The sequence below is a fragment of the Stegodyphus dumicola genome, chromosome 6 (genome assembly GCF_044657685.1).
Source record: "Stegodyphus dumicola isolate Sdum_Otavi_A_Nest chromosome 6, ASM4465768v1".
In the NCBI taxonomy this organism is placed as follows: domain Eukaryota; kingdom Metazoa; phylum Arthropoda; class Arachnida; order Araneae; family Eresidae; genus Stegodyphus; species Stegodyphus dumicola.
This window is the reverse complement of record NC_140773.1, coordinates 205885803-205898380: the sequence shown is the minus strand read 5'-3', so window position 1 is coordinate 205898380 and position 12578 is coordinate 205885803. Positions and strand designations below refer to the sequence as shown.

The following is a 12578-nucleotide window of genomic DNA, read 5'->3' as shown; positions in this document are numbered from 1 at the left end:
TTTCTCTTTTTGTACTTCTGTGGATTTCTTTAATATTTTATGGAAATAGATTTCCATCTCTCTCCCCCAGAATTCATATATGCTAATATGAAATGCAAAGTTCCTTTTGCTTAAAATTGATTTTGAACTGCATGCTTTTTATTTTTATAATGGATTAAGCCAAAATTATTATAAATACTCACAGCTAAACATGTTTTATCTTCATTAACAGACATGCACCAGATTGGACATCCAGAAGTTACAGAAAGCTGATACTAAAATAAGAAAATTATGATAAGAAAAAAAGAAACAAACAAAACATTTTCTATTGATTTACATAAATTAAATATAACACAGGACATATTTACATGGACAAAAGAAAGATATAGATCAAGTTAAAACTTTGTTAATCTATTTTTAGGAAAAAATATAAAACCGTTTAAGAATAAATCGGGGAGTTCTTATGACTGTACACTATTATTCTCTATCTGTTGTTCTGTTACCTTTTTACAGAAAGATTATTCTTATCATACTGATGGCACAAAGCTACCTAAGCCTGAAGGTAATAGAGCTATAGTTTTGAACTTTTAATTACAATAGCTAACTCTGATAAAGAGTTTTCTACCTCTTCTTTCAGACTAATCCAATTAGTAAAAACTTCATCAAGGTCAGTAAAAATTTTTATAAACTAAATGGCCTGCTTTTCTTTCCGATCTATTTTAAGCTTTTATACATGATATGCACTTTTTTTTAAACTTCCATAGGTAAAAGCCAGACTTTATTTTCAACAGAAAAGTATGATATAATAATGCAGAGAATACATACCTTTGGAATCAAAGTATTTAGATTATGTTCTGCTATATAACCATGCAATCCAGCAGAAAATAAACGGTCATTACACCATGCTAATGTTTCCACTGATGTTGTTGAAGATCCTGGAATCACCTAAAAAAATTATACTTGCTTTTAGAAATATGAATTAAATTCTGGTATAACATAAACATAATTTATTTTATTTCTAGCTAAATACTGATCATCTTATCACAATATCTTTGAGCATATTTACACTGAGTAAAAATTTAACCAACAGATTTATCTGCTCCAAGTTTTTTCAAACATATCTGTGATCAAAAGCAATGAATTGCAAAATCCATCAGTTTTACAAAAATTTCTACTTGTAATATTTTAGTATGAAATAATATTGTACGAAATTCATCAACAAATCATATATAAAAAGAAATTAATGTCATCTCTATAAGGTGACCACTTATACTGAAAACCCAAATTAACTGTTATTATAATATGTAGCATCTCAGCGATGCTTTAATTATTATTGAAAACTGAAATTTCAATAACACTAAAAAGTGATTCAATATTTTTACCACATTAAAAAATTCCATTTTCCAAAAAAGTGATAAAAATAATGAAAGCAAAATACTAGTCAAGTTAAGAAAAATATATTTAAAAATAACATGATATGAAATTACATTTAAAAACAACATACTATAAGATAATTAATAACACAATGCAAAATTAATTTAAAGTGTAAACCTTTTCTAGATATGGATATTTCTTGACATCCCAGATTTCTATGGATGAATCAGCTCTGAAATACAAATAGATATACTTGTTATTTAATGGAAGTAGGTCAACTTCACAAACACTGCTTCAATAATATAAAATAGTGTTCAATACATATTTTAATAATAACATGTTTATAAAATATAAAAATTTAATTAATTCTCTCAGTAATCCATTAAATTTGAAAGATACAGAAAATGTTGTAACAGACTTATTTATGTTATCTGTTTATCTCTTATATGCAAGATGAACAGATAAAAAATAATATTCAATAGATTTAATTAACTGGCCTCTGTGAAACAAACCTTAGCAGGATAAAAAATCTTGAGTTAATCTAAAAACCCGTACAAAAGAGTATTTGTACATTTTAAACAGATTTAAAAAGTAAATATACATATATTCAACAACATTTCATTAACTAAATTAATAGTGTTTAAAATTTTTTAATTTCAATTTTATACTGAAGAAAAATCATGCCATTTTTTCAAAACAATACTGTACATTTCTAAATATATGCTAATCTGTGTATAGATGAAGGATAATTTTTCCCTTAAAAAATTTATCCAAAATTCAAGACCCATAGCTGAAATGAAAAAACTATAATGTTCAAACATGTTACCAGGAGAGCAAAAATAGGTAAAAGTATATTTACGGGTGCCCCTTCGTGATAATTGGCGAAACATGGACACCAAGTTTGTGCAATTCTTTGACTTGTTAATTTGGCTCTTGTAGTGCCAAAAATCGCTGCTACACAGAGACAAAATAAATAATAAACTTCAAATTAATCTTACCACATTCAGCCATTTTACTATGTAAACCACAAAATAACCACCATACTTCCTAAGCCCTTAATCTTTTCACATCATTCAAATTCACCACAATCATGCAACCAATTACATCATAATAGGTTTTCCACAACATTCAACTACTTAGGTTACCATAAATGAAACAACTTCGTGACAATCCAAGGGACACCCTTCAATATAGCTTAATCCAAAAATATTGCTAAGCAGATAAAATGTTGGATTATTTTCCATCAAATTTCTATAAAGCAAAATGCCAGATATCAAAGATTATAATTTTAACTATTAGTACATTTTTTCCATTTATTTTTGTCTTGTATACGATCTTGTGGTATCTGTGCTAGTCTTATTTTCTGTGCCATTTTATTTTTTGCCTAAAAGATGAGCATGAAAAGAAATTCTAATACAGCAAAATTCAAATTACAAGTGATCATGTTTGATGAAAATTCGCTTAGAGTAGATTTAAGGGTGCCCCTTGGATTATCGCTAAGCTGTTGTTTCATTTATGGTATGCTTTGGAAACCCTATTATGACATAATTGGTTGTGTGATTGCGGTGAATTTGAATCATGGGAAAAGATCTGGAAAAACTTGTTTGCATGTCAGATTTTGGATAAGAAGTACGCTGTTATTTTGTGGTTTATACAGTAAAATGGCTGAATATGGTAAGAATAATTTTAAGTTTCTGTGCGATTTGGAATAAAAGGGAAAAAAACATTACTTGACTGGTGTGTAAATGAAGGTTTAATTAGTAGCCATTAGAAGTGTCCTGTTTGTACAAAGAAAATGCATATGGTCATATGTCACAGGATATCTTTTACTCTTATTTTTGTGAATTTATGTGGTGATGCCAGTATACATATTCTAGTTCAGATAATTTCAGGAAGTTTTTGGATGCTGTTAAGGAATTTTGTTTGACTGAAGACACGGAATTTGTAAATAAGGTAAGTGAATATTTCCTTTGTGTAGTGCAAAGATGAATTTCTTTTTTTTACGTTATTTCATTGTTTGATTTAAAATGTAGTTTATTGAGATTATATATTTTTTTTGTTGGCTGGTCCTTTGACTTTTTAAATGAATATATAGGGTGTCTCAAAAAGAATGCAGGATTTGAAAAGCCTGTTATTTTTATTTGTTGTTGTTGGCAACATTGTTTTTGCATGTTTTGTTATCACTGATCAACGAGGTTATGTTTTGATACTCTGCTTTTGTTTTCCAGGTTAATGTTTGTGGTGTATAGTCATGGAAAGATACAGCATGGAACAGTGAGTGTTGATTGTGAAAACTCGCTACAAAAATGGTGAAAGTTTCGTGGAAACCACTCAAAAACTCTGTACAATTATGGAACACAACAATGCACCAAATGAATCCACTGTTCATAGATTGATCAAGAAATTTGAAAAAACTGTTTCAACAGTAGACATCAAAAGCCTGGGATGCCCTCAAAGAGGCCGGAGTGAGGCAAATGTTGCTGCTATGCTTGATTCGGTCACTGCGAGTCCGGAAAAATCATGTCGCCGTTGTGTTCAAGAAATGAACATGTGTTCAGCAACAATGCATAGAATCTTATCGAAAGATTGACATTTACACCCATACAAAGTTCAGTTAACACAGGAACTTAAACCAGCACATCATGGAAAGCGATGACAATTTGTACAATGGAACCTGGAAAAAGAACGAGATACAAGTGATTTCACAAAGTGCACCATTTTCTCAAATGAAGCTCACTTTCATTTAAACAACTTTGTGAATAAACATAACTGCAGAATACGGTGATCAGAGAATCCAAGAGTAATTCACGAAAAAGACATGCATCCTCACCGAGTTACGGTTTCGCGTGCAATTTGGAGTGGGGGTTTAATCGGTCCTTATTTTTTTGGAGTTCGTTATCGTGCGATGCTCACTAATTTCTTTTGGCCCCAGTTGGATCAAATAAACATCGCAAATTTCTGGTTCCAACAAGACAGTGCAACTTGCCACACTTCAGGAGACACAATTGCTCTGCTGCGTGAGAAGTTCCCAGACAGACTACTCTCATTATGAGGAGACCAAACCTATCCACCTCGATATTGTGACTTTTCCCTATGGGGTACACTAAGTCACGAGTTTACAAAAACAAACCCTGTAATCTGTTGGAACTCAAACAAGGAATTCAATGGGTTCTCAACGAAGTTGATGGAGAAATGTGTGAGCGAGTGATGGTTAATTTCATGGACAGAACGAAATGTGTCTGTACATGGTGTGTTTTTTCTTGCTTCTTTCAAATAAATAAATTCGATTTATAGTAGATTCAAATCCGGCGTTCTTTTTGAGACACCTGTTAGATTGATATGGACAAAGTCAAGGGAGTGTGCAATGAATAGTTTGTACAATTCTCTGATCAGTGGCATAGCTAGGGTGGGGCAAGGGGAGACATTTGTTCCCAGTTGCAGCATCCAGGGGGTGCCAAATTCATGTTACAAAATTTTTCATTCTTGTCACATAGAAAAGGGTGTAAAATCTTCAGTTGTCCCCAGGTGCTGAAAACCCTAGCTATGCTTCTGTCTGACTTCTTTTAAGTGGAAATAGGTTGATGTGTACATGTATACAGAATTTGTGCAATTCTTTGACTTGTTATTTTGGATTTGTGTAGTGGGGGTGTTTGACGTAAAAATTTCCGCTATACAAAGCCAAAATAACAAGTCAAAGAATTGCACAAACTCAGTCTCCATGTATCACCAATTTTCACCAAGGGGCACCTGTAAATATATTTTTACCAAAAATTCTAACAACAATATGACTGCCTGGCATTTCTCTATAAATGAAAAACAAGTTTAAGAATGCAGAAAGCAAGATGCAAATTTTGCATGTTGACTATGACATACCAAATCATCATTATAAACAATTTTGAAAATAAGAATTTACTAGATGCTTTCATGGTACAACATCCTGATTTGCCGTTTCATACCATGTGATCCCAAGTGATCTCATCTCACGTAAACTACACTACAAAAATTTAATTCTCTCAGTAATTATCTACATTAATTTCAAGTTAAATCTTAATTTGGAATACAAATTTAAATGTAAGAATTATTGCAATTCGTACGAATAGCTCACTCAGAAATTATGTAAAACCACAGTACTTTACTTCACTAGCGCATTCTCATTAGAACTGATGAATTTAACCCTTGACTTTGCATTTTCTATATTTTCGCCTTCAGATGAGCAATGCGATTGCATCCTAATTGACTAATTACCACGAATAGCCTTAGGGCATAAAATTGAACCATCTGGATAAAAATTCTATGTAATTGTATGCCAGTATTGAAAGAAACAATCAATCTGATAAGAAATGGCTGCGACTTGTTTTGAAAATGAAGCGTAAAAGGTTACCAGCGATAATATTCCATTTGGCTTCGGCTGTACCATTTTTGATGACTATCATTTATGCCGGCAAAATGGAAAAGTACCAATGCTTTTCATAAACTTAAAAAATATTAATTAAAGAAATAAAATTATTATGCAATGAACCTATGTATATACCTATAAATTTTGAGAAATTAGCGGATCTGTATAGAAGCCAAACATCATAATTTAGCTTTAGAAAAAGTTAAAAAAATTCTCAACTTATATACAGAAATACACTCAAAAACACTGAAAATAGACCACCAAGAAAGAAGTACAGGATTGAAATGAAATTTATTACACGTGATGATACAAATGAGAGATTAATGTAATCCTGAAATCAAGACAAACAAATACAGTGTGTACAATTAGACAAATACACCACAAATTCACTAGTGCATCACACTGCTTCCTGCTGCAATATGGTCTGGCATTGAGTTGATTAGACATATGATGTTGTCCTGAGGCAGATAGGCCTATAAACCTTGAACAGACACCTTCAAACCGTGCACAGAAGTGACATTGTGGCATCTGGCATTTCAGATGGTCCCCCACATGGTCTATAATGGGAAGCAGAGTGGCAATGGAAGAGTCTGAACATGATGCAGGAAGTCTTGAGCAACTCAAGCTGTATGCAAGCAAACATTTTGCTAAAAAATTGCCCCTAGAAGACAATTTAGAAAAGGTCTCATGTAGGGTCGAAGAATGTCCAACAATCAGAGTAGACTGGCTATCATAGGCTACGGCTTTCCAAATTATTATGCCTGTGGTGCAGGCAGTTTGCCGTGCAACAGTGTGTGGAATTGTACCTTCAACAGGATGCTTCCACACGCATGCACAGTTATCATGTGTGTCAATATGTGGCATTCCACATTGGCCTGGCTTGGCACCACTGTAGATGTAATTGCTGATGTTTGATTGTTAAAGGCAGTACATGAAAAGGGTGCTTGGATAGCAGATTTGCTTCCGCAAAGTCTAGAAATAGTTTGTGGAAGAACTGGCACCCCTACATTTAATTGTAGCATAGAACGAGCCACTGTGGGATCCATAAGCACTTGCTGCACGTTCCTCTTACTTCATTGTATTCTTGGTCGCACCAGATCCAGTTTTCTGCATTTGGGTACTATCTTGTATCTACTGCTCCCAAATTTTTCTAAAAGCCTACTCCAAATGATTAACCTGCTGAGCAACATGGCCCATTAACTAGCCTGCAGTTTCCATGCCAATGATCATGCTCTTTTCAAACTCATTTAACTGTGAAAAATGTCTTCTCACATGTCTACCGACATTCTTTGTTTACTAAAATTCTCCTAGAGTCAGAATGTGATCATCACATTTATAAATCATCATTTATGCAATGGTTTACATAAGGCTTATTTTTGCAGTGCCACTGAAGAGTGTGTAGTCATGCACGCTGCCATCAAACTTGGATTATTTGCTTATTGGATCTGACTGTATTTATTCGAAAAGTTTTGTGATTGTACCTTTCTTCCTTCTTGGTGCACTATATTCAGTGTTCCCGAGTGTCTATCATAATATTTAAGGCAGTTGAATATTTTACAAATGAATTATCAAAATTACAATTAGCTTTAAATTTTGATATTGAAGTGATATATTGTCATTTTTTTTAGAGCCTGCAATGGAAATTTGATTTGTGGGGAAAAAATTTGCCAAATAATGGTCAATTTAAGGGAAATCATACAAAGCAAAACTAAGCAATTACCTTGAAAATAATTTCTTATGCCTTGCAAAGACACATCCATTATTCTAATCCTGATTTTATTTTAATTAATTAATAGTGTATACATTTTTCTACACGTGCACATATGCCACATGCCTAATTTTAATGATTTATTAAGCAGTTTTGCAATTAAACTTACTACTAATTTTTTGTTTACAACACTGATAGCATATTACTTTAAAACTTATGACAGAATTTACAATAATAATTTCCAAACTGATATTACGAAATGAACTATAGAATGGAGAGAAACAACCTGATCTAGAAGTTAAGTGTCTAATTTAAAAAAAAAAAAAAAATATCCTTTCCAGAAAATTGCAAAACTGTGTCTAGTTATAACACAATAGTTGGAAAATACTGGATTTGAAGCAAACAGACTATGGTCTATCATAAACGGATATGTAACATAAATCATAAATGGATTCAGCACATCATCAACAATCTGAAACATGAAGAAAGATCTCAAAACTAGAGAACTGAGAATTTTGACCTGGATACAGTCAATAATAGACAGAAAATGAATGTTCTCTGAAATAAATTCAAATGATTAAAATAGCTATTAAAAATCATTAAAATCAAAAGACATATCTGATATATAATCCATATTACACTGTTCTAAGAATTCTGAGATATTTTTCACAATGAGAAAAGTTAAATACTTTTTAATGACTATCTTTATTATATCTGGTAGAGATTAATACTGAATTAATTGTAATAATGTCTACAACAGTGAAATGCTGAAGTGGTTATACATGCACACATATTTTTATGTACGGATAATGTTGACAAAAAGGATTAGAAATTGGTGTTGACTGATATCATAAACAAAGTAAAACGGAAGTACTCTTATATACGCCCTCGCTTGGCGACAAATTTCTCGCCAAGTATTTTTGGTGAATTTTTTAACAATGAATAGATAGAAATATTTTCGTAGATAGATGCCGGTTCTCGGTTCAGGATGAAAGGAGGGGTGAATGCTAATTTGTAACATGGCTGTTCACATTGTGTTTTTAATTATTAACAGCTCTAAGAACCATGAGGTTTCCAACGTCTAAAATAATTTGTTTTCGTAGACCGCAAAAATGTGCACGTGCATATTAAATACAGTCAAAAGTCGTTAATTCGGACACCCATAATTCGGAATGATCTATAATCCGGACCTCAAAACTAAAAACTTTCTGCGCATGCGCCGCGTTGACACATGCGCATAGGCGTTTACGCGTGCGCGTAAGACATTTTACGACTGCGCATATGAGTGTGCGCAAGTGCAGAATATGTTTTCGCGTGCGCGTTTTATGTATAATAGACGTATAAGCTAAAATTATCTAATTATCTATTTCAGTTAATGTTGATGATTGCGTTGTTCCTTAATTTTTGAATTGGATCCATCTTATTATTTTTTGCAGACTGTAAGAGCAATTTTATAAAAGTAAGCTTAAACTTTCGATTATATCAAATAGAATTTCCGATATATATTTGTTAATATGTAAAGGATCTAAAGCGAAAGTATGTTTTGAAATCCAAAATCTGTTTATCAATTTCACGCTGCTCGGCGGGGGGAACGCAACGGCGGGCGCGTAATGAATTGGAAGTTGATTTTTCAGCACTATCCTTATCTTCAGCGCAGATGTTTTTATTTTATTTGGCTTATAATTCCTTACCAAATGTAGTATTTCATCTCGATATGCTCCGTCTTTGATATGATTTAAAACAAGTTTCTCGTCATTATAATTCGCTTCCGATAGCGAAGAAAAGTAACAGAGGTTATTGAAAACGAAAAAATTTCGATTGACAAATTAGTCGGTGTTCTTGACACAGCAATTATAGGACTTGAACAGCGGAACTTTATAACTGAACAAGAAATTATGTCTGTTTAATAGAATTAAAGAGAAAGTATTATCACATGAAACGAAGCAAAATTTAAACAACTTACATTGAAAGAAATGTTTAATAAAGTAAACAAATAAATATTAAGCTTTTTCTTTTTGCAAATTTTGATACCCTTTAGATCATAACTTTCTTTATTTGATAAATTACGGTTTCATATTTTTAATTTTAGAATTTCTGCATGCCATCTTACGAGATTTAAACTGATGATCTATAATCCGGAAAAATCGATAATCCGGAGTCGCCGAAGTCCTGACGAGTCCGGATTAACGACTTTTGACTGTAATTAAGTAATGCTTTTATTTTTATTATTGGCTATTGTCATCTAAAATTATGAGAATAAATCAATTTTTACGGCATAAAATTTTAACAAGATTATATATTGTTAATGCTTTTCTAACAATAACCTTTCAGAGGATGGCAGGTGTGACATAAATAGATGATTAAATTGAAATAAAAAATATTATTGATTATCTAAGATGACAGGATAGTTTGATGCATCACCATGGTGTAAGGAATATATTAAATTAATTTTATATGGGTACGCTTCAGATCATCTAGTATGTACTTTTTAGTGTTAAGGTTTTAAGATTTGTATGTTTGTCTTTTCGAATGAGAAGATGAATATTTTATATGGTTACCCATAATTAGCAAACCACTGCTGGTGTAAGGAATATATTGTTTTCTGTGTTAACTGGAATTTAAGACAATTTTTTTTGTATATCGCTTTTAACCAGTTAATTTCAGTATATTAATACTAATTTATATTTTCTAAATGAATTTTTATTTTTGTTCTAAATGCTTATATATTGTCTTATGCTTAATAATATATTGTTTTCTGTGCTAACTTGAATTTAATACAAATTTATTTTCGTATATCACGTTTAACCAGCTAGTTTTACATCTACATGCTTATTATCTGTGAATTTTTACTACCATATGCTTAATATATTGTTTTGTCTGCTAACTTCAATTTACATGCACTAAAAATCATGTTTACAAAATATAACGTTTACGGCTTGGCTCATCGTCGATGAAACGCGAGCTTCGCGAGTAAAAATGCAACGGTGCCAACAGGTTCTCTGCGGATGCAAACCCGAAATTTCAAACATACACTTCGATCCCCATAAGCATACCCGTGAACGAAAGACTCGTTAATAACTCCAACATCGTACCTTTTAATACTAAATTTACTTTCCACACAATCTAAATTACAACACTAAAATCGGTACTTTTCCGTTTTGCCGGCGCAAATCTCGCCAAGCAGACTTTGTTGGCGACAACAAACAGTATACACAAAAAATGTTAACAAATGTTAGTTCTAAGAACTTTTTATTCTGAAGGCATAAACATTTTAATATGGTTTAAAATTTTGTAAAAAGCCAATAAATAAAGACAAATTTGTAAAAAGACATAAATTTAAGAATTTGTTATGCTTTCATGGTTCAAATTCCTGGTTTGCCGGCTGGTCGTATCTCACGTAAACTACTCTACAAAAATCTAATTCTCTCAATAATTATCTACATTAATTTCAAGTTAAATCTTAATTTGGAATACAAATTTAAATGTAAGAATTATTTCCATTCGTTCGAATAGCTTATTCAGAAATTATGCAAAACTGCAGTGCTTTACTTCACTAATGCATTCTCATTAGAATTCATGAACTTAACACTTGACTTTGCCTTTTCTATATTTTCGCCATCGGGTGATCGGTTTGATTGCATCCTAATTGACTTAATTACTTCGAATAGTCTTAGGGCACAAAATTCAACTATCTTGTAAAAATCTATATAATTGTATGGCAGTATTGAAAGATAATCTGCTAATGGGAAATGGCTGCGACTTGTTTTGAAAATGAGGCATAAAAGGTTACCAGCACAGATATTCCGTTTGGCATCAGTTGTACCATTATTGGCGACTTTATCGCTTGCGCCGGCAAAACGGAAAAGTACCCTAAAATCTTTCCACCACGTCTATCATTGCAACATAGGTCATTTCAAAACACGCACGACACGAACCAATGAGCAATTAAACCACTAGAGCAAAAGAGTTAAATTTCAATATCAAAAGGGTTGCCATACAAACAACATCATTCCCAAAACCAGCGCAGAACACATATCGCCACATTTGGTGATCTTAGAGCATATATAAGAGTAGAGCCAGTGAAACACTTGCTATACTAAAGAAAATAACCATTAAAAACAGAAAAACAAAAATTGTTTCAAATTTTCAATGATGTCAAACACATAATTTTGGTTATTGTATTAATGTCTTCAGACGCTAATGTGATTAAATATAATTTAGAGGGCCTGGGCAGCAATCCTTTTAAAGGGCCCAAAATATAAACTGTGTTTTTATGAGTGAAATAAAACAAGGCTATGACGAGTTACTGGATGATTTACAAGCTTTAAAAATCTGTGTTAGGCAGTAAACAATCTCTAAATATGAATGAATATTTATGGTCATTATAAGTGCAATCTACGAGCAAAACAGCTTGCCAGACAGTAGGTTCTTGGCCAATGTTCATGTCAAACTTATTATTTAGTATAAACGATATGCAAGAGAATGTAAATTTCACTGTGAATAACGAGTATAATGTAAGTATTCACTCAATTTTGTGACGCTACATTTAAATCTTTTACATCAAACGCTTTCACAAGCAGAATGTTTTGATTCCTTATTAATCTTTATTTAACCAACAGAAATTAAATTAAACCTACACAACAAATACTGAGCCATGGTTAAAAAAAAATGAGTGTTTATTCAGTTTTGTGAACCACTGCAGATGTACCAAAACCACATGTTTTCAGGAGACAATACTATTTATTTTGCATAAATGTACTATGGAATACAATTTCAGTCTGTTATAACTTACCTTGAAACAGCTAAACGTGTAGACGTTTCGTCATATCCTATACATCTAATAGCTTTCGGCTGTGGGTCAAAAAAATTAATTCTATGAACACGTAAGGATTTCATCTTGACATAAAATTTGTAAACATTCCGCAAACACGTGCGTCCGAAAGTGGCAGTTAAAGTTGCAGCTTTAATATAAGTACCGAAGAGATAAATACGGAAATTTTTTACCACCGAAATGAAAACGTATTACTAAATATAGTTTTTAATGCATTGTATTAGCTCATATTAAAGTATCAATATTTATTCAATTACATTAATATTCATCATTATTTTATTCAAAGTCAT

The 12578-nt window shown here is 32.1% G+C and overlaps 1 protein-coding gene across 2 annotated transcripts in view; it reads right to left on the bottom strand.

Annotated features, from left to right (window-relative positions):
* The window catches only part of l(3)72Dn (UTP4 small subunit processome component l(3)72Dn), a 79053-nt gene extending 66638 nt beyond the window's left edge, over positions 1–12415 (bottom strand). Inside the window, exons 1-4 of one of the 2 annotated variants that reach the window (XM_035357342.2) lie at positions 12250–12415; positions 1531–1585; positions 805–924; positions 183–254 (exon numbers count right to left, since the gene is read on the bottom strand). In XM_035357342.2, the coding sequence (XP_035213233.1) occupies positions 183–254; positions 805–924; positions 1531–1585; positions 12250–12353 (351 nt within the window). In that variant the 5' untranslated portion in view covers positions 12354–12415. The remainder of the gene's footprint in view (positions 1–182; positions 255–804; positions 925–1530; positions 1586–12249) is intronic. The other variant, XM_035357340.2, reaches the window with a different exon arrangement.
* Between the last annotated feature and the right edge of the window lie 163 nt (positions 12416–12578).